Raw genomic sequence first — 22463 nt, forward strand, 5'->3', positions numbered from 1 at the left:
GTAACATCTCTCTCTCTCTGCCTCCGGCAGTCACCCTTTTCTCTTGCGGGGTATTTCACCACCTTCGATTGCCTTATACATCATAATATTCCTGCTGATTCTTGTATCCAGTCTTTGGGTGATATTGTGGTGCTTCACGTGAAGCTTACGACTGTATTTAAGTAAATGAGTCAAATAGTGAGGTGTTATCAAATTATCCATTTCCAACTGGTGTCTGATCAGCCTCTCTTGGATTCTGTCAGCCAATCAGCAACCACCTTCAGTCTATCACCAACCACTGTGTATCTATGCCCTTCCTCTCACTCCTGTAGAAGGAGCAAGCTTCACCACTTCATGTGAGACAGTAGTAGTAGTAGTAGTAGTAGCAGTAGATATAGCAGCAGCAGCAACAACAACAACAACTTAAGCAGCAGCAGCAGCAACAACAGTAGTAGTAGTAGTAGTAGCAGAGGGTACAGTGGCAGCAGCTATCTACAACTAGCAGCAGCAGCAGTAGCAACAGCAGCAGCAGCAGTAGTAGTAGTAGTGCAGATAATTCAGAAGTTCACGATGCTTCAGAGGTCAGAACTGCTTTTCATAAATTTGTTTACTTTTTATTTGTTTTAGATTATATATAATAAGATAATTTGCTTTATACTCTATCAACAGTACAGTAAGTTCAATCTGCCGTTGAGGTGCAAGTCGTCCCCACGCAGGAGTGTGGGAACCCTGCCTGGCTGTATTGTAGTTACGCCACCAGTCAGCTGTTCCCAACAACAACAACAACAACAGGTTGCGTGTTACGTATGGAGAGCCAGCTAGCCGCTACTCAACACTGAAACAGTGTATGATCATACTGTTGTGACTAAAAGAGACAGTGTTGGGAGCGAATGTACAGTGCTTGCTTGTGCTGATAACTACGGAATTACTGTGGTGTGGTCTGGCTTAAGGTGTTCACTGCTGCCCCTCTTTATTACATCACTGTTTGAATTCACGGTAAGTGGCTGGCCTTGTTGAATCTTGTTGTTGTGTGTCAGTAATGAGTTCCCTAAGGTAAGAAGTAGGTACGGTATAGGAAGCAGTGGGCTAATGGGTTATGTAAGGTTCTGACTAACTTTTTTGTCTAAAGTAAAATGTACATGGAATAAGGTAAATAAATCAATAAAACCTATGTGAGAATTCACAATTCTTACAGCACACACACACACACACACACACACACACACACATATATATGGATGAAGGAATGATAGAAAAGTTGTTGATTTCCATGATAGGACCAAAAGTGGAATATACGACAGTGGTGTGGTCTCCTCATACAAGAAAGAATATTATAAAATTGGAAAGAGTACAAAGAGCAGTCACTAAGATGGTTCCAGAGTTGAGCAAGGTGATCTATGAAGAGAAATTAAGAATGGTAGAAATTCCTACCATTGAAAAAAAAAAAAAAAGGAGAGGGAGAGGGGATTTAATAAACATCTATAGAATGATAAATGGTATGGAAAATGTGGACAAAGAATGTTTTATAGATTTAGACACACAGAGTACAAGGGGACACAGTAAGAAGTTGAAGAAAGTTAACTGTAGAAGAGACATCAAGAAGTATAGTTTTCCTTACAGAAGTGTGAACAAATGGAATGAACTCAGTGAAGATATTGTCAATGCCATAACTGTCCATGCTTTTAAGACCAAACTGGATAGATATAGAGACAGGATACTGTGAGATTACTCCCCTCCTGTAAACCACAACTAGATAAATACACACACACACACACACACACACTTATATGTACGTACACATTACCTATGCATTCATTACCCTTCGTTCCTGCTTAGAAGCATGCCATGTACTATGAAGACACTTCTAATTATATCTATCCATTTTCAGTTGATGCATACAACTAAATATTTAACATAAGATAAGTTTCATTAAAAATGTCTAAAACCTGGCAGTCTTTCCACTGTTTAATGATAAATTTCTCTGCTCAGTGTGAAGAACCAGCTGAACCAGAAGTGAAGGATGCTGTTGAGAACTTTCATCCTCAACCATTACATGAAAGGTGAGTGGATCATGGATGGAAGATTGTCAGCCAATGTGTGGAGAGACGAGAAAAGGGCCTCCTTATTTGCATGGTGATCATTGAGTGTTTTTAGAAATTTATAAGTAAAAGTACATTTTTTTCCTGGCAGATGAACTGTGGTCATTTGATGTTTCTTTCAGGGATGCTGACTCCCTTGTCATGCAAAGCAATGTCATCATCAGCCAAGAGTAATGAAGCAGGAGACTCTGCTCCCAAGAAAGCCAAAACCCCCATAGGTTTGTATATGTGTTTACTCTGCATACCATCTTCATATAAATGATAACAGAAGAAGTCATAGATACTTGAGTTTTCAGGTGCCATACCTTTCTATTTGATGTGTTCAGTGACAAAGGACAATATTTTTCAATTATTCAGTACTATAAAGGAAACTGAAATCAAGTAAGAAAAAGCAGAATCCGGCTACTTTTTTTAGTACTTTAATGAATGTTTATGAAATAAACAATTTTCTGGAGATTTTTCCCTGTGCCTGCTTACCACAAAGAAAATTTTGGGTGGTGTATGGAAATGGTCAGGCATCAAAGCTTACTGATTTGTAATCCAGAGATGGAAAAGAATTCTTTGACAAACAGGGAGGAATTAGCAATGGCAGTGTTGAATGAATATCCATACTGTTTCAGCATCATATTATATATAATCATTTATCATCTGTAGGTAAGCTTGATGATCAAGAAACTCCAGAGGGACATCATCCCTACCAGGAGAAGGAGCCCCTACCAGCCTTCCCTGACAATATCAACCCTGCCACAGGAGAAATAGGAGGCCCAAGGGGACCAGAGCCCACGCGCTATGGAGATTGGGAACGGAAAGGCCGCGTGACTGACTTCTGAACCTTCTTTTTGGGATCCTGGAGGCAGTATATATTTTAATTTAATTTAACCCAACCAGTGATTTTTATTAGTTCAATGAGCCGTACAATTACTGCACCAGAAAGTAAAAAGTTGTCTTGCTGAACTACCTCAGTAGAGCCATGATTAGACCTTTGAATATGCCATCATTTTGTTGCTTCGAATTTAATCTTCTACTTGTGTATTTGTTGTTCATTGCATGACACCTTCATTTCCATGCATAAGTCTGAATATCTAGCTGACAATGTTCATACTTGAGAGTATGAAAGGAATGAGTTATTTATCTATCTCTTCAGGTGTATGGCCATGACAGGTGTCTTCTCTCCTCCCTTTCTGTTAGCTGGATGAAAGTGTAACAGTTTATGAGTGTGACATCATACAAGGTGTTTGCTCAGTGACTTACATTTGTAGCAGAACTGTGGCTGAGATATGTCCATTATTCATCATCATAGATGTATTTTTGGTGACAGTTTATAGCTTGTTATTCCAAACTGTTTCAAACCACAGAATTAATTTCTGGTCCAGTATTTCAAGTTAGTTTTATTCATGCATTATATTTATGATGAGTTTATGGTTTTTCATAATGTTTTTTTTTTGTTGAAGAATTGCCATTTGTGTGTAAATACAGAATATTGTAAATACAAAATACCAAAACCTAATGAATGTACTATAAGTTAACATTCCTACTCTGAAAATGTTCTACTCTCATACAGTATATACCTTAACAAATTATTACAAAAATAATGGCAGGATCTTAAGTTGTATACCTTAGGGGTTAAAACTAGGACCACTCGAGTGATTGCATTTTCTTAATCTTTTTTCTGGAGGTCACCTTATATGTAAGCAAAAGTGTAAAGTAGAAAATATATTTATATCTGTATATGCTGCTGTCACATACTGTACACCAAGACTATTTATGTATAGGCAGAAGCATTAAGAGACTCATTTAAGCCTGTTTGTTCATAGTTCTTGTTCTTCATGGTGTAAGGAATATCAGTATCTCTTACATTCATTCTATCATTATGCTTCCTAAAGCTAAAGAATTTCTGATATGCACTTTGTTACAGTATTGTGTGATGTCTTTCCCTGTTATTTTCTTGTGTGAGTACCAAGTGCCATACACAACCTTCAGTGATACTTTATAGACTTGGCAAAAACTTGAAAACTTTAAATTTATATCAATACATTCCTTATTGGTATCCAGTCACTTATATTTATACTCTGTGTTCTGCCGTCTATTTACAGCCATAAGTGGAACTTCTGTGTAGTAGTGCCACGTGGAATTGGAAGAGCCACTCACAGCTTCTGTTTGTCTTGTCACTCTCAGGTTCCCTTCCTCCAAGCCCTGGGGTAATTTCTTTCTCTTGAGAGATGGAAACCAATTGGTACAGTTTATGAGAATTATAATGGCCTCCACTGCTGCCAGAACTGTTGGGAATACCCACACCAGAACAGACTGATTATATGGAGGAGTCTGCTGTCTTGCAGTTTGAGATGTTGGTGGGGGTACTCCTGGCGGTCTGTGTTCTTGCTGTGGTGGTGCTGGTGCAGGCACTGGTGCCACCTCTTTTGGGCCAGCTAGTGATATTTTACCGTATGTATCCTTCAGAGTTACAGAAGCTCTGGGACCCAAGATTATAGCTTGTTCCAATGAAGTTTTGATGGCACCTGTCCATATGTTCATGGATGATTCTTTGAGGTATATGCTTGACTGTGTCACTTTGTTTACAGTTACATTATAGAGCACCAGATGAGATCTGCTCTCTAGATGGAGCTTTTCTATTTTGTCAATGAGTGAGTTTTCCACCTTAATGTTGAGTGCCCGGACAGGTTTAGAAATTTTCAGGTGACCTATAACAGAGCTGGTTGCTGAGAACAACTTTACATCTCTGTCAATACTGACCTCTTGGGCTGCTGATCTCAGCATATCAAGCTGAGAAACATATGGAGGCACCAGGTTTGTAGAAGAGTCCACCAGCTTGAAGGAGAAGTGTTGGTTAGGATCACAGGTTTCAGGGATGCCACTGTAGGTTATGTTGGTGACACTGAAAGCCAAAAGGCTAATACAAATGTCACTTGCCACCAACATTTGTTCAGCATTGTGCAGGTATGCTGTGTTCACCGTCTGCCCTCCACGCTTGGCCAAGGACTCCACCACCACCAGCTGATGGCATCCAAAAAGAGGAATTAACAATTGTCACATTGTTGTCTTTATTATTTCATCATTTAGCCTTACATTCATAATCCATAATTTACACTACATTCAGAATTACTAGAAACAGGTTAATGGGAATTCTAAAATGAGTATTTCCTTAAGACCAATATTATTATTATTATTATCATTATTTATTTATTATTATTATTTTTTTTTGGGGGGGGGCATAATTAACAATACCTTCAGTTATCCTTGAGTTACCAAATGCATCTATTCATCTATATATGCCTATATTTTAATACAAGCCATCATCCATGCATGTAAGGCACCATGCAGGTAAGTAGCAAAAGATACTGACACATGGACTCTAAGTATTTAATATAATACCACTCATATCCTGCTCTTTGCAGGAAGCTCGTGTTATATGTGACTATATATTACTAGTGACACTTTATCTGCCTCATATTTGATATTGTAACTTCTAACCTCTTGTGCTCCCAGGAAGTCACAGAAAAGAAAGGTTGGATGCTGTGTGCAGTACTTTGAGTTAGGGGAGGCCTGCAGATCACCAAGGCCATTACCCAGCAGACTGCCGACCATCACTGCCACCACAAGTAAGGTCCCTCTTGTAACATTTAATTGCAGCTCCATCATCCTTCCTCTTGGAGTACCACACTGCCCTTCAGTATTGTCTTGTACTAAATATTGTAACTTTTCATCATGTTAAATTCACTATTTATATTTTGTTACATATTTGTAGAGCTTCACCCAGTGGCAGCTTTACAATGAGGCTAATGAACCAGCAAGTGACTTTGTCTCTCTTACTTATTTCAATAACAAACTGTGTTTTGAGGATTGGGTTATAAGGCAATTATGATATAAAGATGAATAATTTCAATTATTTATTAATATCAACAAAACATCCTCTCCCATGTATTGCTTATTGGTATGTATGCAAAGTATTCCTCCACCACTAGGTTTCTTCACATGCTAAGTCAGTAGCGCTAATGAGCACACGTTCATGATACCACAGAGTAACACTCAGTATGTATTACTTCTTTCCACTTACAATAACTCCACAGCTTGTTACTAAGGCAGTCAGTAGCACACTATTTGTCCCTGAGTACTGGCTGTTCCCTTACGGCCTTGATAAAGCACCCTTATCTAATCATCCACGCAATCCACGTGAGATTAGCAACTCTTCTAATTTATTTTAATTCAGTGTTTTCTTACCTGGATGGGGTAAGAATGCCTCTCATGTGCAGAGAAATTAGTTTTTTTTTTTTTTCTTCTCTCTCTCTCATCCTGGACTGTAACTGGCGCGCCGTGTAATGAATTTCATGTTACTAATAATACATCAAATTAATCAGTCCTCATAAGGCAATTAATACAGTCCGTAATCATACATAATTCACATATTTTGGGATACCGTATTATGTTTCATGACCGCGTGGTGCGTGCATGAATGTTGCCGGGCGGTGTGTTGACTGTGGACCGTGCAAGTCGGCTCAGCCGGGGCGCTTCACACATGAGGCTTGCTCCTGATGTCACTATTCCCGGGGACGCCACGTATAATGCTGCCCCTGAAGTCGCCCTCGGGCATTACACCGTCTCCTATTATCTCAATTTGAGAGATGTCATAATTCTCGACGTCCTCAGATACCCTTCGCCGCACCTCCTCCTCCGTTACCCCAGGCAGCAGACCGAACAGCTCCTCGTCCACGTGCCAGTTGTTCTTGCTGTGGGGAAAGGGGCAGTTGATGGTTTGAAGGTGTGGGTGTCAACGAAAGACACTTGCAGGCGTCCCCCGTATTAGATAGAGACTCCCGCGTATCTTGCCACGAGAACTAGGTAAACTAAAGACTGTAATTACCCACTGGTAAAGCTGTAGTAACTGTACATACTATATGAGAATAGTGTGAAACACATGGTTTGCAGCTGATTTCAAACGCCAAGGAAATGTATGGTGGGCGATCCTCACTCCTTTAGTATATATATATATATATATATATATATATATATATATATATATATATATATATATATATATATATATATATATATATATATATATATATATATATATATATATATATATATATATATATATATATATATATATATATATATATATATATATATATGAGGGCCACTGGACAATGGCAAGATTTTTTTTTTTTTTTAAGGCCCACTCAAATGCCAGTTCCCAAAGTGACATCAGATACATTGGTCAAATAACGGAAGATAAGTGTCTTGAAACTTCCCTCTTGAAAGAGTCCAAGTCATAGGAAGGAGAAAATACAAAAGCAGAGAGGAAGTTCCAGAGTTTACCAGAGAGGGGGTTGAATGATTGAGAATACTGGTTAACTCTTGCATTAGAGAGGTGAACAAAATAGGGATAAGAGAAAGAAGAAAGTCTTGTGCAACGTGTCCGAGGGAGGAATGGAGGCATGCAGTTAGCAAGGTCAAAAGAACAGATAGCGTGAAAATAGCGGTAGAAGATAGCAAGAGATGCAGCATTGCGGCGATAAGAGAGAGGCTGAAAACAGTCAGTTAGAGGAGAGGAGTTTATAAGACGAAAAGCTTTTGATTCCACCCTGTCTAAAAGAGTGGTATGAGTGGAATTCCCTCATGCATGAATTTAATTAATGTAGCAATGGTGACACCATGATCAAAACAACTGTGTAGACTTCACTAGTGTCAAAAAAAAAGGTCATGATTTTTTACGATGTTCAGCCACGCATCAGTCAATATATTAGTAAAGGTCCCTTTGCAAACAGTCCTTACAAATGTCTCGTGTTTATTTCAGTCACACGATCATACAAATTTATCAAGTACATTGATCAGTCACAGCCAGTCTGTCAGTCACCGCCGCGTGGCGCTCACCCCTTGGTCTTGCAGAGGTCGTGGTCGATGGCTTCCAGGGCAGAGTGGCTCACACCTGCGGCGTCCAGGAGGCGACGCACCTGCGGGAATGAGACGCAACGTACAGTACTTAACAACTCCCGCTTTGTGTTGCTCTGATAATTATGCCAAAGTTCTTGTATGAGAGAGAGAGAGAGAGAGAGAGAGAGAGAGAGAGAGAGAGAGAGAGAGAGAGAGAGAGACTCACCCTATTGACGAACATAACATCGATGTTTCGTGAGCGGGAGAGGATGGCAACGGAGCGGCGGTGAAGGAGGCCTGCACGGTCACACTCGAACACGGCCATGTAGGTCTCGTAGTCAGTGTCGAACACAATGAAGTCTGCTGAACCCGTCAAGGCTGCTGGGGCGAAAGAAAACACTGTTATGGTTCTTTAATGGCATGCACGTGTGGTGTCTGCGCCACACCACATGTGATTGGGATACTATAAAGAGAGAGAGAGAGAGAGAGAGAGAGAGAGAGAGAGAGAGAGAGAGAGAGAGAGAGAGAGAGAGAGAGAGAGAGAGAGAGAGAGGTTTATTCTTAAGTACTCCTTGCGGGAAGTAAAATGCTGCGTCATTACTTAAAAGTTTATCTAACGTTTCCTGTAATCCTTGCGCGTCAAGACTCAAGCGGCAGCGACGAGAAAACAACGACGCCAGCACTCTATGTATGAGTTTGTGTACGTTATGATATATTGCAGCGCACGAATAACATGGACCCTCCCCACGGGTTTACTGATGTGGCCTGTGTGTGAATAAATCCCCCTCATGAGAGCGGCACAGCTTCTAATTCATTGTAGTGAATAAGGTCCGTCTCCACACTCGCCGGTCGCCAGACCCCCTCCAAGATATCTGTACTTTCTCTTTAGGCAAGAAAAACTCAGCAACTCCTACCTTTCTTTGCCTTGCTGCAGTCACCCCTTTCATACTCCTCACTGCAGTCACTCATCTTTTAAATTGAGTGAGTTATGGCGCCGCGACAAGGCCACATGACGCACGGTAAGATTACAAGAGCGCCACCACAACAAGGATCTAACAAGAATCAGTACCTAACTCCCAGCCTTGAGCCGCGAGCTGAGCATTGTCTCGTCAGAAGTAGAGTAACATACCGCACTTAGTGTCACAGTGTTTGTTGTTTTCTCCCAGTCTTAAGCCCCATGATCCGACGACAGTCTTCTTGCAAAAACATACAAACTGACAGATTCTTTGGCATATCAGAAGTTTTAAGACTGAGAGGATACGCTAAGCACAATGAAGGTGGGCGTAGTCCTTTACTTTATTTCTGACCGCGACTACCGATCTTCATTAACCTTTTTATTGCTATATAATGTTTTCCCTAATCACTTGCAGCTTTTTACACATTTTTGTATTAGTCTCCTGAGTAGTCCTGTTGTCTTAAAATGAAAAAAAAAAAAATAAATAAATAACATTCCTTTTCCTTTTTTGGGTGATCATGTAAATAATTTCTTGGTGTCCTGCTTGTTGACACAGGACGATGGCAGTAAAAGGGTTAAGGCCATGCAGCACTTACAAGTAGGCCACCTGATGCGCATCTTGCCGGGCACCTCAGGGTTGGGGATGTCCACCCTGGCGGTGATGGCGTGAGTGTGGTCCACGCCCAGAGTGTCCAGGACTGCCAGCTGGCGGGTCTCCTTCACCAGCAGTGTGTCCGGCAGTGGCCCATGTGTCATGTTCCACATCAGGCATGTGTTGTCCGTGTCGAACTTGTGAACCACGTACCAGGAACCCAGTACCTACGTGTGCCGCAAGATGGCGTTAGTGGTGGCTGTTTTATTCCATTACAATTTCAGGCGCCACTAATTCTAGCTCCTGCAGTAATAGTTATGAGACAGAGATTAAGAGGAAGGAAATTACGTACATTGACTCATCTCTGAAATTTAGCAGGCAGTATAAGTTATTCAGGGTTTTCAAGGGTGTTATCATGATTCTAGTGAGGGTTTAACAAGCACAAACAATAAAAAAAAAAGAAACACATTAAGAGCTCTACTTTTGAAAAACAGTTCTGATAAGAGAACAAAATCTTAAAAGGATGGGCCAGTACAAAGGAGGCAGTACAAACTGGGAAGCAAGAGATTCGAATTAGAGGGAACGGGTAGGAAGTGGAAGATGTGAGTGAGTTTAGGTTAAGGAGGTACAATAGTTACGTAGGTAGGTAGGCAGGAATCCTCACTAGTTCGATTCACAAATGGAATGCAGCTTTGTAAGTGCAGTATATATCAAACTCTAACGTCACGCTCCCAGGATACGCACGCTTATGATCGACCCTGATACAAAAAGAGGAAGTTTTTGCTGGTTGCTATTAAAGGGAGGGCCGCGGAAACAAAGGAAACCAATATCAGGCGTGGGGGAGTGGTGCTGTCCTTATTTGACACCAAGGCAACAAACAAAGAGATAAGAATAATGGTAGTCTATTTACATATATTCATAAACGTAAGTACGTACAATACACAGTTTTTTTTTTTTTTTTTTAAGTATGTATGTGACATGTCAACCAAAGGGATTTTAATAGGTAAATATCATAGGCCAGAAGTCGTGACGCGTAAATTAAGCCACACCTTTCCCAACCTCACTCCATGTCTATCCTCTTTGTTTCTACATTTCTTATACCCCTCCCTATCTCCTCCATCAAAGCCGCCTTCTCTCTCTCTCTCTCTCTCTCTCTCTCTCTCTCTCTGTGTGTGTGTGTGTGTGTGTGATCGTAAACAAAGAGTAGTTATAAATGGAGCACCCAAGTGAACTAACGTAACCAGCGGGGTGCCATAGGGGTCAGTTTTAGGATCTGTTCTCTTCCTTGTTTATATAAACGACATAGATGAGGGTGTTGCCGGTATAATATCGAAATTTGCTGATGATACCAAATGATGATACGAACAAATAAAAGAAGTGCTTAATAAGCTAGACTAGTTGTCAGAGAGGGGGACGAACCTGGCAAATGAGTTTTAATGCATATAAGTGTAAAGTGATTTATATAGGGTATCGAAACGAGAAAGCAAAGTATATCATGAATGGTACCTAACCTAAAACTGTAGATAGCAAAATTGACTTAGTAGTAACAATATCGAGCAGCCTTAAACCTAGCCAACAACATTCAGAAGTTGTAAAAAGCGAACAAAATAATTGGCTTAATCGGCAGATCATTTTAAGATACGATTCTCAATCTGTATAACTCCTTGGTCCGTCCCTTTTTTGGAATATTGCTTTCAAGCATGGTGCCTCTATTACCAGAAAGACATAAATAAATCAGAACGAGTTCAGTGTAGAGTAACATAAATGATACCAAGCCTAAGAATCAAATCAAACGAAGAGCGACCTAAAGAACTAAATCTATTCCCATTAAGACTAAGAAGACTAAGAGGCGATATTAATACAAGTGTTTAAAATCATCAAAAGCACTGATAACATAGACTGCAGTAAGTATTTCACGATATACTCTTCAAATTACAAGCGAGGAAACGGCTACATAATTGTTGGGAAGTCCTTCAATTTCCATGGATCACAATATTTCTTTTTCCATCGTGTAGTCAGTCTGTGGAATGGGCTTCCTCGAGACGTGATAAACTGCACTATTGTAAAGAGTTTTAAACGCCATCTTGATATATACTTTGCCTCAAATCTGCAATTGACATCATTTGTTAATTTCCTTTCATCCAGGAACTGAGGGCACCTCATTTCATCTATTTTCATTCTTTCCTATAAAATTTCCTTCTGATTTCTACTTCTCCAACTCCGTAAGGTATTGATTTCCGATCTGTTTACTGTACGCTTTATGCCGGAGGGAGTAGAGGGTGGGGAGAAAGCTTTTGTTTTGCTACCCTTTTCTTCTATTATCACCTTAGTAGTCCTAGGTCAGGACACCTCGTGAAGACTGCAAGGTATGCTGTGACCTGTGTTTCTGTGACTTTGTAACTCTCTCTCTCTCTCTCTCTCTCTCTCTCTCTCTCTCTCTTACCTAAACGTTCAGGACAATGTTTACAATAAATATAACACACACACACACACACACACACACACACACACACTATAACAGCGTGGCGCAGGTGGAGGGTGGTGAGAGGTCATCATTTCCTTGGGTCTATGGATTGACTTCTGCAGATAGATAGATAGATAGAGAGAGAGAGAGAGAGAGAGAGAGAGAGAAGGGAATACGCACCTTATCAACTGACAGGTTGGGGAAGGGCATCACCTCGGGGCAGGTGCGGCCCAGGTGAAGGGTGTGTCCCATGGCCGCCGCCACCACCGCCGCCGCCACCACCCTGGATTATTATTATTATCATTATTATTATTATTATTATTATTATTATTATTATTATTATTGTAATATATTATATTTTATTTACTATTTTACACACACACACACACACACACACACACACACACACACACACACACACACACTTAATATATATATACATATATATATATATATATATATATATATATATATATATATATATATATATATATATATATATATATATATATATATATATATATATTACCATTGCTGCTGTTTATATTAATGTGCAATTTCTATTGTCACTTCTACTAATTCTTGTATACTACTCTGCTACATCACCAGCAAAATACTACTACTGCTACATCAACAACAAAGGCAACTACTACTACTACTACTACTACTACTACAACCACTACTACTACTACTACTACAACTACTACTACTACTACTACTACTATCGCAACCAGACGTAACTACAGCCATTAACTTTTTATTTGTGAAACTTTCGTCTTTGCGGCACCATTAAACACACACACACACACACACACACATGCACACACACACACTATTCATGACATCCCCGGCACCAGCATCACGTCTGCACACATCGCCTCCCTTTTTTTTTTCATCACTGCTACTCACTCTTCCAAGTAAGTCAGTCCTCGATATCCGGGTCTCTCTCTCTCTCTCTCTCTCTCTCTCTCTCTCTCTCTCTCTCTCTCTCTCTCTCTCTCTCTGTTCCGTAATATGCATACTGATATTGGACACACACACACACTCACGATATAAGGTTACATATATATTCATAAACTATTCATCACTCACAAACCCAAAAATTAACTCACACGTACTGCACATAAACACTGAACTAGTTATGTAAGTAAAGACATGCGCCATATAAGAAGTGTGCAAATAAAAACACACTTTACTTTTCCGCTACTTTCGGATGCAGGAGCCCGTGCAAGGCCGAAAAGCAAAAAAAAAAAAAAAAAAAAACACAAGTCGCCAGGGAGGGAAGGAAGAAGAAGAAGAACACGCTGCCACTCACAGAATCTTTGTCGCTTTCCCTGTAGACATAATGCTTGGCTTTCTAAGTGCCGTCTCTAGTCTTCCAAAGGTACGATAATACTTCCTCAGTACTTTAACACTATCACTACGTAACTGTACTCCTACTGCACCGAGGACTCACACAGCACTGACTGAGGCCTCATTCCTGCTCCCTCATATTTATTCGTCGGTTGATTCTGTGACGTCACTCTTCTTACCTTCTCTGATTGGCGGCACGTTTGTGATGTCATCGTGTTTCCGCGATTCCATTGGCTTTCAAGGTCTGCAGCGTAATATGACAATTTACCTGAGAAGTTGATGACGCAGGGAGATCCCGGGGATGCCTGGGAGGGGGACGGGAAGCGAAAGTGGTAGGGGGCGTTGTGAAGAGATAATGTTAGGGCAATAGGGCAACAGGGCAATGGGTCTGGGAACGTTACTCTGAAGATGTACGACCTGATGAATTCAGAGTAAGGAATTGCAGACTAAACAATATGAAGAAGATGGATGACACAAAGAGTATTTTAGCTGTAAAGAAGACTCCGGCCTGATGAAGCAAGAAGAGGAGAACTATATCAAGGAACTTAAAATGAAAACCAACACGAACTCAAACGGAAAATAGCATAAGGAAAGTGAGAATAGTTAAAATATCGGGGTAGGTCTGTAGATTTCTAATTTTCCTTATCGTTAGTTACGGGAAACTTGTTACTGATCTTTTATTATTACCTTCATAGTGGAAACATCTTTGGGTCTCCTTTGGGATTATTATTTTCGCTAATCCGGATACCTTACTCACTTCACTTTCCCAGAGACACTTACCATAGCATTACGAAATACACCAAGGAAGCTTAAATCTCGTGTCTTTAGCTTCCTTGGAACACACTGAGTGAGGAGTCTTGTCGGCTGGAAGACTGTAGCATTTATTTAGGAGATCGAAAGGGTGATTGTCCCTTGCAGATTGTGAGCGGAATGGAAAAGGTTTATTTGGGCTCTCTCTCTCTCTCTCTCTCTCTCTCTCTCTCTCTCTCTCTCTAGGTGTGTATTGCGGCGTTTCCTATAAGGTTGGCAGTATGTTAGCACAGCCATAACTTATTCAAGGTACTGGAAGATGCTTCCTCTTGGCATTCATTGCTCTCTTGTAGGTTGTTGTGGTGTGCTGCTGTGCTTTGTGTATGTATGTATGTATGTATGTATATATGTATGTATATGTGTATAACTGTTCACGCCGGTAGGGGCAAGGAAGAAAATTAAAATTACCTAGTTATTTTCTCAACACGCGCGCGCGCGCGCTCGGGTAAAGAGAGTGAAGAAAATCACGAAGCCCTGCCACGACATTTGGTAACACTTCTCATTCTGTCACTCAACGTCACTTTTAATGATACTTTCCTGCTGGGTAAGATAAAGAATGTTGTCCCTTCCTGTGAGGGGGACTAGCGTGTGGTGCTCGGCCTCTCACCACACTTCACCACGCACCACATCACACACCACACACCACACCAAAACACACCACACACTTCACCACACATCTCCTCCACATGGCCGCGTAATGCGACCACCACCACCATCACCGTCACATCCCTGCTTTGTTGAGTCTTTTAGACTTTCCTTTCGTCATTTTCAGCAACCTTGCATATTTTACGTAAGGATAATAGGTTGGAAAATAATTTATATGAGTCCACACGTATTCATCCAAATCCTTAAGCCTAAGATGAAGGAAAGAATTCAAATGGAGATTACGGTGAACAAAATATTATCGCAACAAACAAACATCTCCACTTGCATGTAGGTGTGTGTGTAGCCTCTCTCTCTCCATCTCTCTCTCTCTCTCTCTCTCTCTCTCTCTCTCTCTCTCTCTCTCTCTCTCTCTCTCTCTCGGTGACGCCATGCAGGACTAATGTGTTGCATAAGTGTATTGGAATGTTGCTTCCTTTGCTATGTACTCAGGCCTATGCACTGCCTAGGCCCTGGCGCGTCATAGTTTGGTTTTACTCATCCTCCTTCTCTTCCTCTTGCTTACCACTACCACAACCACTACCATCATCATCATCAATATATTTTTACTCGATGTCATTAAAGTTTCGGTCTTATTCTTAATCGCTGCCCTCCGCTACGTTGTATATACTTTTTGGGAAGTTTAAATTTAGTATGTTTTTTTTTCTGTCTTATTTTCTTGTGAGGGCTAAATAAATCTGCTGCTGTTTGTTCTTCCTTTGTATTCCTCTGTGTTTCTTCTCGGTACAAAATTTCCGTCTACGTAACAATTCCAAGTTTTCTGCTTTGGTTTTGGTCGCTCGTAAGGGCCAACACATTTGCCGTTATTCGTTCCTCCTTTGTGTTCCTCGATGAGAAAGTCTGTGTACCTGTCTTCTGTCTTAGTCTCTGGTAAGGATCAACAAGTTTGCTGTTATTCGTTCCTCCTTAGTGATTATGTCTCTTATCGGTGTGAAAGTCTGTGTAACTGTTCCATGGCTTCTGTCCTGATCCTGGTCTTCGCGCGGTGTCGTTGGTTCAGCTGACCACACCCGGAACAGGGCGGCGCAGTAAAAAGTCTCGCACCAAGGCCTTGCGGGAAAATATAGAGAAGCGGCACCTGCAACACGTGTATTATAGCTTCCGGGCGCCGCGAGTGTGATTCACCGTATCGCAACACTGTCCTTGATCCAATTCTGTATAAAAACTCGCGTTTTTCGTCTTAAACTTGGCAACAAAAAAGTAGAAAAGCTGCAAAACTTCGTACTTTCGACTTTTACTGAAGTCGCACATACATCCTACGTTTAATTTTCTCAAGTACAACACATCAAACGTAAAAAGAAATGAGTCAAATATAGAAATTTAAACTATTGTCGAAAACATAAAACATACAGTTGATTTATTTAGTTTTCATGATCTTAACGACTTAGCTTCTACACTTCAAACTTATAACAAAATGCGCGAATATGTACATAGGTACTTAATATCGAACATTAATATGAATGAAAACCAGACACGCAATCCCCCTTCAGTGGTCAGCCGCGTGGAGTGTTCAGGTGGACATCCTCTTGATTATACATACTCGTATGTGCACCCCAGTCCTAGTCACCTGTCAGGGAAGTCCCCTCCACACCTTCGACCCCCACCCTGTTCCGGTCCAGCTATCTATCCACTGCACTAACCTGTTCAGAGACTTGTTGCCGCCCCTCCATTCCTCCGCGAGAATCCGGTGCTAAAATCTCTACATTTTCCTCTTCCTTCTCTCCTGATGTTTATATATATATATATATATATATATATATATATATATATATATATATATATATATATATATATATATATATATATATATATATATATATATATATATATATATTCTCTCTCTCTCTCTCTCTCTCTCTCTCTCTCTCTCTCTCTCTCTCTCTCTCTCTCTCTCATCTTTTAGCCTGAGGAATACACGTAAGCTCGGCTTACGTTTGTTTTCAAAAGCTGTAGCCAAGGTTTGTGCGCTCACTCACTCGTGACGAAGGAGAATGGGACCATGATGTGAAAGTTTCCCGGAATATCTACGGATGAAGCAGCCTTCATAGTATGCATTTCTAAACCTTCATAATTTTGGGCTAGTGATGGTTTATCCTTCTATTATACACGCACGGGAAGCTGTTACTACTAAAGTCTCGAAAAAAAAAGGATTGCTTTCCAGGAATGAGTTTCAACCGTGGCGATGGGCTGGTGCAGGAGTGGTGACCCAAATGGCCATATTAGTCGCCCACACCTGCGCCGGGAAAACCTGGTAAACTGTGTTACCTGGGAATGAGGAAGCCGAAGACTCATCCCAAAGACGTCATCAATAGGTTGCTTCACCTGAATACTGTCCCTCTAATGTAAGTGACAGCGTGGCACGTGTTATATAAATGCGGTACTCCGAGATGATTTTACCGAACAAACGCATAACTATAGGCATCAACCTTTGTACTGCTAAAGGCACCCTTCATTAATCTTCAAAACGTTGTAAAAGTTACTTATGAGGAGAAAGAGACGAGGGAAATTTTTTTTTTTTTTTACTACAAAAATATATTTGAAAATTAAATACACAAATAAATATAAAAATGTTGTTGGTGATTATCTAAAGGAAAAATCGTGTAGCAGTTAAGAAATTTGAACTACACGATCGCTTCCTTTGCTGTCTGTGGTGTCTTTCGAAATTCTATTCGAAATTTGCACCACAAAGTTTCATCACACTTACGAACCCATAGGAACTAACGAAATTAGACCCGGGACTCGCACCACATCACTGTATTGAGCACTGGGAGAAGCCGTAACACCGGGAAAGCTAGTGAAAGTATTCTGAGCCATCTCATTTTGTTACCCTTTCACTGCCACTCAACACATCGTTCCTTAATCACTAACCATTCTGAAGCGTCTCTCTTTGTTTTACAATCAAAACATACTGGCTAGAAAGTTGGAAATCTTCTCTTTAAATTAAATTTCCTTTCGTGTAGGTGTTTGTAAATGTCTTGTACAATGCTTTTAGTATTGAAAATTGTTACCTGTCGCACTGAAAGGGTTTTAAACTTGGGAAGAAGCCACAACAGCCAGAAAGTTTGTGCATGTAATAACAGTGGATGTAATAAGAGACTAAAAAAAAAAAAAAATCCCAGGATCAGTAATCAGGATACATAATGGGTTCAAACTTGAAAAAAAAAAAATAAAATATTTAACAAAGAGATAGAAAGAAATCGGTTCTCAGATAGAGTGGAAAATTAATGGAATGGACTCAGTAATCAGATTGTTAGTGCTAAGACATTAGGGATCTTTAAAAGAATGGGGATGATAGGTGGAAATAGGTAGGTATGTTTCCTATAGGTACTGCCACGTGTAGACTGATGGCTTCTTACAGCTTTTTATTTTTCTTATGTTCTTATGTTCTTATATCGTACTGCAGTCGCCCACCAGAAGCTGGTGCACCTGTCGGCGTTACTTCAACACAACTCACGCTCCACGGCGACGGAACTAAAAACTGCTTGGAATTTTACTCTCATCCTTGACAGTTTAATTACAAGCCCGCAACCATAACCAGAACGAGATGAAGTATAGCTGCCTGGATGAAGAAACATAGGAGGATATTCAGTGCTATAAACAGATAAAAAGTTAAGGGAGGTCATATCAACGTGAGTCGCTCCTCACTATATTAAGGGATTGGTTAGGTTAGGTTAGATTAGTCTGGCAGATTAAAGTCACGAAATACCTAACCCAGTGTTAACTAACTAAGCTAAAGGTATCTAAGCTAATATCTCTCATTTCAAATTAGCTAGCGTGGGAGATCTTCATGTTACCGGATATAAAGGTGTTCCTTCTTATAGGGTTTAGGGATGATGAAAACAAAGGTTCGTTCGTCATGTGGAGTTTCGGTTTGTAGACTTCGAAGAAAATCTTAGGAAACGCTGTGACGGAGGGTGACTAAGAGAGAATTATGTGATAAATACAGAAACACACCCAAACCACAACACGGAACGAAGCGGATTTTTAACAACTCTTCTTTCAACCTTTTCTTTGACGCTAGATAATTATCAAAACACATCCAGATCAAGGACTAAAAGAAATCTTTTTCATCAGTCTTTATATCTTTTCTTGAATAAGATAAACAACAGCCGTGACAATCATAAATGTAAATGAGTACTTGAATGAACAGAAAAAAGGAAACGGGCTGAAGATCGTTTCGAAATACTGAAGAATAAGAAAAAGAAGAAGAAGAAGAAGAAGAAGAAGAAAAACTCTTGGAAGGGAAGGGAAGAATGTGGTTATGAAACATGTCACACCAACTAAAACGTCATACTAATTAAACGAGACAAAGTTTGAGGAGTGTTGCGGAGACGACACTAAGGCCCGTATTCTGAACGCTTTGCTTTCTCACCACGACTATTTTCAAAGGTTACAGAGATGACTAACCTGATCCTCAAGAGTATTTCTCCTGTTATTAATGTAGAAATCTTGTCAACCTGTCGCATGAACCAAAAAAACACTCTTAAAAACTCTTAAAAACCTTTAATTGGAGGCTTTTGAATGTAGTGGAGGTGTGGCGCAGAAGTGTTACAGAATATAGTCCTAACAAAGAAAACATAGGAAGGAAGAATGCGCTGTCCTCCTACACCGCATCACACTTCCTCAGCATCTGGCCTTATGTTGTTTGCTGGCTTGTTGCTCACCATCGTTCCTCCGCGGTGAGTCACGTCCCCGGGGCCTCACTCACAGGTCTCAGGTCACCCTCGAGTCCGCCCCGCAGTCCACAGCTTGACATGACGGGTGGGAGGGAGTCCGTCACTTAAGTCCGGACATGACGCATCCCTGTTTCTCCCTTCGTATGACGCTGCCAGGGTGACGGAGTGACGGAGCGGCACCCACACTGCTCCGTAACGTACACTCCCCCAAACCCGATGACCTCACAGGCAGTTATTTGTCTTCTGGAAGTAATGCTGTGAATTTACATTCCTCACACTCGTCTTGGCTTCTGTTGACATTCTTTCTTTTCTCTCGTTCTTGTAAAGGTTTGTCAAGTTCTGCAAATAATGACAAAAAGTGTTGTATTATTTATTTCAAAGCACAGAAGCAATGCAATTTACTGTGTTTATTTTATTAATATTTTTCCATCGACAAAATGCATCACAAATCTAATTTTTTTTTTTCGTATACATAACCAAATTACTACATCACCCACGGAAAATACGAAGAAAAAACTTATTTCAAACAACACGAAGGGGCAGCTAACAGGGAGAAGTGGAGAAGATTGCAGGAGGCCTTGGTCTGGGAGTGGAGTCCTAGAGGCTGATGATGACGGATGGAAATAGAACAAAGTGTATACAGTAGTTGCAACTCGTGGTGGCTGGCACAGGCTGCATCACCATGCACCAGTCACCTCACCGGGCACATGTTCATTGCTTCCGGAGGGAGGAAGTGGGGAGGGTGTACAGTACTCAACATTCAGGTGATGCATGTGACCGTCACCACCACCATCATCACCACCACCACACGCACCCTCATGATACCTGGCGCTTCATTATTCATCTGGGCACGCTGCCTGTACAAAGTGTTGACCTTCATCTCGCTGGATAAGGGGAGTTTTTCAGGGTGACATCCACAACAAGAAGAGGCTTAGTTAGAATTAACACAACTTTAGTCAGCGTTTTATTTTACTTGTTACCTGTGTTTCTTGTTTGTCCCACCGTCGAAGCGCTCTGCAGAACCTATATATCTTATCTCTTAATAAACGCATGCATGACAGGGATATCAGTAACACCAAGGAATGTACTAGATAAATACGTATAATGCTTCTTCTTCTAGTACTTCTGTGTAGAGGTGACCAAAGAGACACGGCGGTGATGCTGCTGCGTTATATTAATAAAATAAACTGTACAAAATAATAAATAATGAAGCTTCCAGGTGCCGCATGCCCACCACCGAGTCCAGGCGGACAAGAACCGCCATGGTTGCTGGGCCGGCTCAGGTCACGGCCGGGGCTGGCGTCCGGAAGACAAAGAGTGAGGGTTGACCTCATCCCCACTTGGTGATAGGCAGGCGGCCAGAGGCTGGGTCAAGTCGGGGACAAAGGTGAGGCCGGATGGGGCAAGTTCCATGGGGAAAGGCGAGCCATGGAATGTGGGCGGCAAGGGTGTGGACGTGTGCTCCCACACTAATACAATGCTTGGCCACCCTTCTAGGCATGCACTCATGCCTACAAAACATATGGGGTGACGCAAGCACATTCAAGCATATGATTTACATCATAAATACGCTCTTATCTGTGTAAGATATGTGATGTATGCATTATAGCCAATCGCAAGGCTCACAGAAAAAAGACATCAGAAAAGTGAGTACGCACTGGGGAATCACAAAACTCACATAGCAAAGACGTCAGAAAAGAGAGCACAGTGGCCAAACACAAAATTCACACTAGCTGTGACAGCACAGCGAATCATAAGCCAAGAAAAACTAGGACAACACTAGAGGCCATAAAACAAGAGAACATGGCATTTCTATGCCAAATAAATCACAAAATAAAAATGCACTACAAAAATCAAAACACTGCACTGATAATGCACATGATGGCGATAAAATCTTCAAGTGTGGTGGATCGTGGCAGATTATGCACTGGAATCCACGAGCAGGAAAGACCACACGGACAGGAAGCACCAAAATTTGCAGATGCAAAGATTGATGGCATGAGATCCAAAGTCTTAGAACGACAGGATCAGCAGCAAAGCGGTCGAGTTGCGTCAGTGACGGTTTAAAAAGTCCAGACTTGAAACAGGGACGGCGTCAGTGACGGCCTGAAGTCGTCGGGCACAGGCTGATGGGGCAGGCTTGGCATAAAAAAGCTTGAAAGAAGCCCAGAAAGCAGCTTGAAGAAAGCACCATAGACGAGTAGTAGTGTAGCAGCTTGCGTTGGTGATGGCTTAGCAGGTAACCGGGAGGTGATGAAGGTAGCTGGAGTAACTGGCAACGAGCAGGCAGGGCACGTGGGCCAGGAGGGCTTGTAGCGTCGACTCCATCCCACTGCTGCCACCATTTTTATGTACTAGATAAATATGTATAATGCTTCTTCTAGTACTTCTGTGTAGAGGTGACCAAAGAAACACGGCGGTGATGCTGCTGCGTTATATCAATAAAATAAACTGTACAAAATAATAAATAATGAAGCTGCCAGGTGCCACATGTCTGCCACCGGGGCCAGGCAGACACAGAATGCCATGGTTGCTGGACCAGCTGGCTGGCGTCCAGAAGACAAAGAGTGAGTGTTGACCTCACTCCCACGTAGTGATAGGCAGGCGGCCAGAGGCTGGGTCAAGTCGGGGACAAAGATAATGCCGGCCGGGGCCGTCAAGTCCCAAGGGGAAAGGCGCGTCATGGAATGTGGGCGGCAAGGGTGTGGGCGTGTGTTCCCACACCGGCACAGGAAAACACACGGCTAATATCTCAATAGACCGGAAGTAATCACACGGAAGGTCTCAAAGAAGCCTTATAATTTCTGCTGTAATTTCCCCGCAAGTTTTCCTCTGCCTTCGTCTCCTCGTCCTCATGCTGCCCTTGGGAATACCATTACATTTTGCCTGTGTGTCTGTATCTTTTGTAATTACTTATTTATTTATCTATTGGTGAATTCATTTGTTTTCACTTTTATTTCTTTTCAGTTATCACTTATCATTA

The 22463-nt window shown here is 41.3% G+C and overlaps 3 protein-coding genes across 4 annotated transcripts; 1 reads left to right on the plus strand and 2 right to left on the minus strand.

Moving 5' to 3' along the window:
* The first annotated feature begins 701 nt into the window (after positions 1–701).
* Positions 702–3585, plus strand: LOC135090925 (succinate dehydrogenase assembly factor 4, mitochondrial-like). Its single transcript, XM_063988123.1, has 4 exons — positions 702–975; positions 1969–2039; positions 2201–2296; positions 2733–3585. Exons 2-4 carry the CDS (start codon positions 2000–2002, stop codon positions 2906–2908), a joined length of 312 nt encoding a protein of 103 aa, XP_063844193.1. The 5' UTR covers positions 702–975; positions 1969–1999; the 3' UTR covers positions 2909–3585.
* Positions 3586–3778: 193 nt separating this feature from the next.
* On the minus strand, positions 3779–5873 carry LOC135090923 (uncharacterized). The gene is made up of 2 exons (XM_063988120.1): positions 5568–5873; positions 3779–5090 (listed from the first exon to the last, which is right to left on the minus strand). Exons 1-2 carry the CDS (start codon positions 5733–5735, stop codon positions 4131–4133), a joined length of 1128 nt encoding a protein of 375 aa, XP_063844190.1. The 5' UTR covers positions 5736–5873; the 3' UTR covers positions 3779–4130.
* A 97-nt stretch (positions 5874–5970) lies between these two features.
* LOC135090924 (uncharacterized) lies at positions 5971–13458 on the minus strand. Of its 2 annotated transcripts, none has more exons than XM_063988122.1 (6): positions 13294–13458; positions 12159–12261; positions 9519–9741; positions 8194–8348; positions 7968–8047; positions 5971–6820 (listed from the first exon to the last, which is right to left on the minus strand). In XM_063988122.1, the coding sequence occupies exons 1-6, from the start codon at positions 13320–13322 to the stop codon at positions 6604–6606; spliced, it is 807 nt and encodes a 268-aa protein (XP_063844192.1). In that variant the 5' UTR covers positions 13323–13458; the 3' UTR covers positions 5971–6603. The 2 variants fall into 2 exon arrangements, with proteins under 2 accessions (XP_063844192.1, XP_063844191.1); XM_063988121.1 differs by having other exon boundaries at positions 8194–8345; positions 13294–13449.
* Positions 13459–22463: the final 9005 nt, after the last annotated feature.

Source organism: Scylla paramamosain, chromosome 36 (assembly GCF_035594125.1).
Source record: "Scylla paramamosain isolate STU-SP2022 chromosome 36, ASM3559412v1, whole genome shotgun sequence".
Taxonomy (NCBI): Eukaryota; Metazoa; Arthropoda; class Malacostraca; order Decapoda; family Portunidae; genus Scylla; species Scylla paramamosain.

Bases quoted from the DNA above. Each gene is read 5' to 3' on its own strand.
- LOC135090925 (XM_063988123.1), top strand. From the start codon at position 2,000: ATGCTGTTGAGAACTTTCATCCTCAACCATTACATGAAAG. The intron at 2,040-2,200 runs GTGAGTGGATCA...TGTTTCTTTCAG, and splicing joins CCTCAACCATTACATGAAAG to GGATGCTGACTCCCTTGTCA. The intron at 2,297-2,732 runs GTTTGTATATGT...TATCATCTGTAG, and splicing joins GAAAGCCAAAACCCCCATAG to GTAAGCTTGATGATCAAGAA.
- LOC135090923 (XM_063988120.1), bottom strand. From the start codon at position 5,735: ATGATGGAGCTGCAATTAAATGTTACAAGAGGGACCTTACTTGTGGTG. The intron at 5,091-5,567 runs GTTAGAAGTTAC...GGATGCCATCAG, and splicing joins ACTTCCTGGGAGCACAAGAG to CTGGTGGTGGTGGAGTCCTT.
- LOC135090924 (XM_063988122.1), bottom strand. From the start codon at position 13,322: ATGTCTACAGGGAAAGCGACAAAGATTCT. The intron at 8,349-9,518 runs GTAAGTGCTGCA...CTTTCGCCCCAG, and splicing joins GCGCATCAGGTGGCCTACTT to CAGCCTTGACGGGTTCAGCA. The intron at 8,048-8,193 runs GTGAGTCTCTCT...TCATTCCCGCAG, and splicing joins ATGTTATGTTCGTCAATAGG to GTGCGTCGCCTCCTGGACGC.